The 5,945-nt window shown below is 39.3% G+C and overlaps 1 protein-coding gene across 1 annotated transcript; it reads right to left on the bottom strand.

Annotated features, from left to right (window-relative positions):
* Positions 1-3,027: 3,027 nt before the first annotated feature.
* LOC140923077 (histamine H2 receptor-like) lies at positions 3,028-5,665 on the bottom strand. Its single transcript, XM_073373139.1, has 2 exons — positions 5,434-5,665; positions 3,028-4,343 (listed from the first exon to the last, which is right to left on the bottom strand). The coding sequence occupies exon 2, from the start codon at positions 4,137-4,139 to the stop codon at positions 3,129-3,131; it is 1,011 nt and encodes a 336-aa protein (XP_073229240.1). The 5' UTR covers positions 4,140-4,343; positions 5,434-5,665; the 3' UTR covers positions 3,028-3,128.
* Between the last annotated feature and the right edge of the window lie 280 nt (positions 5,666-5,945).

The raw sequence follows: 5,945 nt of genomic DNA, 5'->3' as shown, positions 1-5,945 counted from the left end.
CGTAACTATTCATACGGCATCTGGACCGAGAAAACAGCGTGCTGTTAGTGTGACGCAATCAAGACCTGTAGAGATTATCCCCGGCCGCGGAGGACTAAGGTTGTTTCTTGCGATTGTGAGAAGTGATATTATGGACAACACCATAGACGGTTTCTTTAGCTGGACCCCAACTCTAGGAGGTAACACTTCTTTACTCACATTCGTTTGCTGCATTTGCTGCTGCTGTAAGTAATTAAAATGTCAGAGACGCGACTATCTGAACATCCCTTTGGGTCTTAGCCAGGGTTTAATTAGTTATACTGGGATTCAAAAGTAATCAACAATGAAAATCAGGACCCGGAGAGAGCAACTCCCTTACTAGGCCTACGTTACGGTGTTTTTACGGACCAGTTTATTTTTTAGCACTTTTTCCCGCGAAAATAAAATCGCCACCACGTCTATGAGCGCATTCGAAGTATAAGATATCAAAAAGGACAACCAAACGTTATTAAAAAGAAAAAAATATCTTTTTTTAGGTCTGTAGGTTTTGCTGACTGGTTTTTGGAATTCAAAAGATATTCAAAATTCGCGCCAAAACCGTTCTAAAAATAAACTGGTCTGTGAAAACGCCGTGAAAGGAGCGCATGGAAGTTGCTCGCTCCGGGTTATGGGCTCCTGGGGAAATTGGATTTTCTAATAGCGCCACAAAAACGCCCAGCCAAATCCAGCCTTTACGCTTATGTGAGGCTCTGTTAGGGAACCGCCCACCTAGCCACCCCTCCCCTAAGCTAACTTCTTGCCCTAAGTGAGAAGCAAGTGTTAGGAGACGGAGGTGCTTCTTCGACGCCCGAGGATAAAGGAAGTCTCTTTATTCAGTTCCTCCCAATTAACACAACGAAGTAATTAACAATAAACATAAAGTTGTTTTTGTGTCAGTAATAAGAGCACAGATGTATCTAGATTTGAAGCATTGTTTGTTAGCCCGTCACTCTGTGACAATTTATTAAAACTAGTGACATTTTCTGTGGTTCTCATTTCCTTTATTCTTCTAACATGTTTGATTAAGCCTTTTGATTAAGTAAAAGTAAATTAGATTTTGGTTATAAGGAACACCTAATTAAGATTAACAATTCATTCTCCCCCGTGACATTGATTTCTTCTTATCTATTCCTTGTTTAAAAATAAGTTACGGTAATTATTTTTTAGCACTAGAAGAACATTTTGCTATTACTTTCCTTACTTTGTTTTCAATGATGTTGCCGAGTTATATCCTCAAATTAAGAGATTTTAATTAAAAATCTTGAAGAATTTCATCGAACATATTAAGGGACTTTCAATCTTTGCCTAAAAGGGATTTTGAACTTCAATCCCTTTTTGCTTCAGTTATTTTCAGTTCACAATGTTTTCGCAAAATTTTAAACATGTTCCTAACTGGTCCATAATCATTTTTATTTGGTGTGCTATTCTCTTGGTCGAAGGATGACGAGACCCTTTTCCAAACAGGTTGATACTCTATTCGATGTCTCGGAGACAAATAGCAAATTGTTGTTGCAGGAAATATCTATAAGTCTTAATCGTTCATCAATAGAAGCTAAGAGGAAGCCCGTCGCGCATATCTCACGCTCTACCCCTGCCTCTCGCTTGTCTTCTTTCGCCTGAAAACGCACAAATATGACTTTCTGAGGGCTATCAATAGGATGCCTAAGTGTCTTCATTCTCAGGGCGCTTAGATTTCGAATCTGTGACAGTGGTTCGCTATGATGTCTTCGTCTGAAACCTGATCTGATTACTGTGTCACCCGTTGGTGACTTCCGCATTGCAGCTCACTCCACTTAGCGGAGTTTAAGTCAAGACAATGAATAGGGCTTTAATGACCTCGTTAAATCATGGAATTCATCGTTTGAATGGAGCATAAAGGGCATCCTTTATATTCTCTTAATCGCTTGAAACTTATACTGAATCATTGCCATGGCTTGCAATTTAGGATGATTATGACTTCACAAAAGATCCTTGTCAAGTGGATATATACCGAATTTATTCCAAGTCATTATAACTTCAACGGCACAGAAAAAGTAATCTACAGAAAAACATAAAGTTCCATTTATGCTCAGAACTTGCCGCTGACCATGGGAAAAGTCTTTTTTTCCGAGATTTCGATTCAGTTCTCTTGGCAACGGAAAACTTCTATTCGTCAAATTTAACTCTCTCGCCACCTCAAACAGTTCAATAGTTTTATTTCCTACTCTAAACATCCCAGGAAGACTAACACGTGATAATCAACGAATCGCCTCTTGTAAGGAATCCAGGACAGTCTTGGATTATGGATTTCACATCTTGGATCCCGGATCAGTCCAGGTACTGGATTGCGGATTCTTTGTCAGTGAACTTGGATTCCAGATTTCAATTGTTCGTGGAATTCCGAATTCCTTGAGCTGTTTTCCGCATTCCAAAGGCCAGAATTCCTGGTTCTACTAACAAACATTTCCCAGATTCCGGAATCATAAATTCGGATTCCCTCTCGTTTGGGAAAAAGAAACTACGAATAACCAATGATACAAGCTACACCTTGCTAAAGCTCTTAAAAATCTTATATGATTGGGGTCACATTAAACATTGTACATGGGATTAAATATTAATTACAGAACTTCGGAAAGTATCGTAAATACTTCTGGTAATTCCCCATCCTTTCTTCAGACATCACTTCGACTGGCCAGAAGAATTTACTTTGTGCGATTCTCTACGAACTCGGGGTTTTTCCAGTCAAGGGAAGTCTTATAAAGATGCTTGAAGCTGTTTTTTTTAAATCAAGCTGTCTAAGAGTATATGCTACCGGACGGAAGGGAACTTCGCAAAGTACGGTATTAAATACTTCTAGTGAGAAAAACATGTGTTAAATGATGCCTCTTTCCCACTGTTCTTCAGGCGTCACTTCGACTGGCCAGAGGAATTTACGTTGTCTTATTCTCTACGAACACAGGGTTTTCCAGTCAGGGAAAGCCTTGTAAACGTTGCTTTAAGCTGCTCATTTCAATCAAGCTCAGTTTTTAGAGTATGTGCTACTGGACCGAACAGAACGTCGCAAAGTATGGTTTTAAATACTTCTAGTAAGAAAAAACTTATTAAATAATGCCTTTTTTCCCAATCGTTCTTCAGACATCACTTCGACTAGCCAGAGGAATTTGTTCTGTCCGATTCTCTACGAACTGGGTTTTCCAGTTAGGGAAAGTCTTGTAAACGACGCTTCTAGCGGCTCTTTTTAAATCAGGCTTTCTAAGAGTATATGCTATCGGATTGAACAACGCTGGGCAAAACCTGAGGTAAGCAATTAAGATCATAACTCCGTGCGACTGCCCATATTTATCATCTGTGGCATAATGTTGTAAAAATTCCACGATAAAAGAAGGCAACCAGAAAGCTACGTAAAGCGAGAGGAGCAGTACGCATGTAATTACAGCCTTCATTTGCCTTTTCTGCATCTTGGTTTCGTGTTTGATACTCTCGGCCGGCAAGTTTTCCCGGGCGATTCTTTGACACTGATTTCGTAGCAGGAGCAGCATACGCGTATCAAGAATGATCATTGCTATGAGGGGAACGAAAAAAAAGACTGCAGCATTAAAAGTGAAGAATATTAATTCCTTTTCTTTCATGCGTAGTTTAACGTCCTCTTTCGCCGTTTCGACGCGAAGCTTCCCCGCAGTCCATGAAAGGCGAACTAACTGAAGCGTTAAGCTGATTAACCAGGCAGCACTAAGAATGGCGAAAACCCGCCTACGGTTGAAGATTTCACGGTAACGCAAGGCCCACATTATAAATATGTAGCGGTCGAAAGTCATAACCAAGATGTGTAGTACTGACGACACAGAGTTAAATGTTGAAAATAAATTGGCACTCAGGCAAACGGGTGACGCAAACGTACTGCTGCAGGCGACGACGAGAGGAATTCCGACCAATCCCATCAGAAAATCGGATAACGCCAAACTGGCGAGAATAATGTTGCTTGTTGATCTCAAGCTGGAGGAAGACCCGATGAGCAGAACTACAAAGGCGTTGATGAATAGAATGAATAACGTTAGAACTATCGCAGGAATGGTATCGGTGGGTATTGCAGAGGGCAAAAAACTTCCGTTCCCAGTATGGGAGTCGTTGTTTAGGATGGTCATATCTCCTTCGCTTGGGGTCTACTAAGTCTTGATATGTTGCTGCCCGGTAACTTGGTTGTCGGCAATCTGCACAAACAGTTTGAGCTCTGTTTCCTATTTATGACATATACTCATCGGTTGTTAAATAAAAAGGTACGCGTGTTTAAGTCCCTTCAGCAAAGTTATTTCTCTTTGGCTTTAGTGGCCGTTTGTCGCGTTCTATATCTGGAAGAGAAGAAGAGAAGTAACAATTAAGTTCAATTAAGTGGTTATTCGATTTTTAAAATACAAAGAAGTGTATGCGATGTAGGGAACGCGAAAAAAGTTTGTTGAATCAGCTGGCCTTTGGCGCTTTTCGCAGTTGTTTTTTATGATTTGCATGACAACGCGAGCGCTTCGCAACGTCGCGCTTACAAGTTGTCCAAAATCAAACCGACAATTAAAGTACGTATTATCTTGAATATCCCATCTGTATTTGATACAGCTTGTTTGTTTCTTGATTTCTCCATGGCTTACTTTCATAATTTTTCTATACTGAGATGGTCGAGCACCTTCCTCAATATTTAAACGACACCAAGAAAAAAGAATTATCCTCACTTTTCTTTCGCGTTATGTATTGCCCTTAGAACCAAAGTAAACAGTATCATGAAGTTAAAGGTATTATAGATTTCGTTTGAACTGCAATAGTCTGTCAGGCTTTTAAAGTGAAGTTCATAGCTCATGACACAGAGGTTGCCTTTGGTGGTTAAGATGCGATGGGTTAGTTTACAAGTGTCGGAAAGCTTTGATTTATGTGACTTCATAATTTCAGCCCTAAATATTGAAATGTCAGCTATATAAACTGGAGATTATCGATACTGAACTTGACAAATATTCTTTAGCCTAGTTTTAACAAAACCTCTATATAAATCGCTGATTTTAAAGAAAAAAAACCTTTACTCCGTAATTTAGAACTTATGGGAGTTAGGTGCCTAAAGGCTATCTTTCGTCGGTTTTAAGTCCTCGGATCGAAATATATAAATTAGTTCAAGCTCGAATCCTTTTCTACTGTCTTCCCTTACGCGGTTTTCTGTGCGCAGAATCTCGAAGAAGGGAAAAAAAAGGAAAATATACGAAAAAGAGAAAAATCGGGTATACAGCAATGAAGCAAGCGCTCTGGGGAGATTTCCTCCAATTTTATAATTACACGAAAACTACTAATCTCGGCTACTAGATCGAAAGTAGCATATAACTACTACTAATTAAAAATAATTCATAATACCCTCAAACCGCAAGAGTGGCTATACATATCAACTCTGAACACCAGGAGTATTACCTTAATGGTTCAAGCAGACAGCATTATCTATGTAATTACAGCGAAATAGGTATTGTTACGCTGTTTCGTGCAATATATCTTACACTTGGTGAAGTTTCTTTTCAAATCGCTTCTTTTGTCGGTAAGCGTTTGTAGGACCCTTTTGAGCTCGACGTTTCGACCTATTTTCTTATATTTCCTTTCTCTTTGACACAAAGACGATCTCAAATATGAATTTCCGGGCTATTCTACAATCGGGATGTACTGTGTTTATAGATCAAGGGCATCGTCTTTCTATGGAAGTAAATATGAATTATATCTTTTAGTTGTCAGTTGACGATGGTGAGTAAATATTCACTCAGCTGCCTGAGGCTTTCGCCCATAGGCAATTTGTGAAAAAATTTAGAATGATCTACTAATGAAACTGATGAGACACGATAGCACCTTTTTCGGCTATATATGCATCTCTCGGCAAAGATATAGTACAACGCAAAATGTCTTTAGTTTACTTGTTTTATTTTTTACAAAGATTA

The sequence above is a fragment of the Porites lutea genome, chromosome 13 (genome assembly GCF_958299795.1).
Source record: "Porites lutea chromosome 13, jaPorLute2.1, whole genome shotgun sequence".
Classification (NCBI taxonomy): Eukaryota; Metazoa; Cnidaria; class Anthozoa; order Scleractinia; family Poritidae; genus Porites; species Porites lutea.
Note: the sequence above shows the minus strand (reverse complement) of the source record. Positions and strands in the feature narration are given on the sequence as shown.

Excerpts from the sequence above, each read along its gene's own strand:
- LOC140923077 (XM_073373139.1), bottom strand. The coding sequence starts at position 4,139 with ATGACCATCCTAAACAACGACTCCCATACTGGGAACGGAAGTTTTTTG.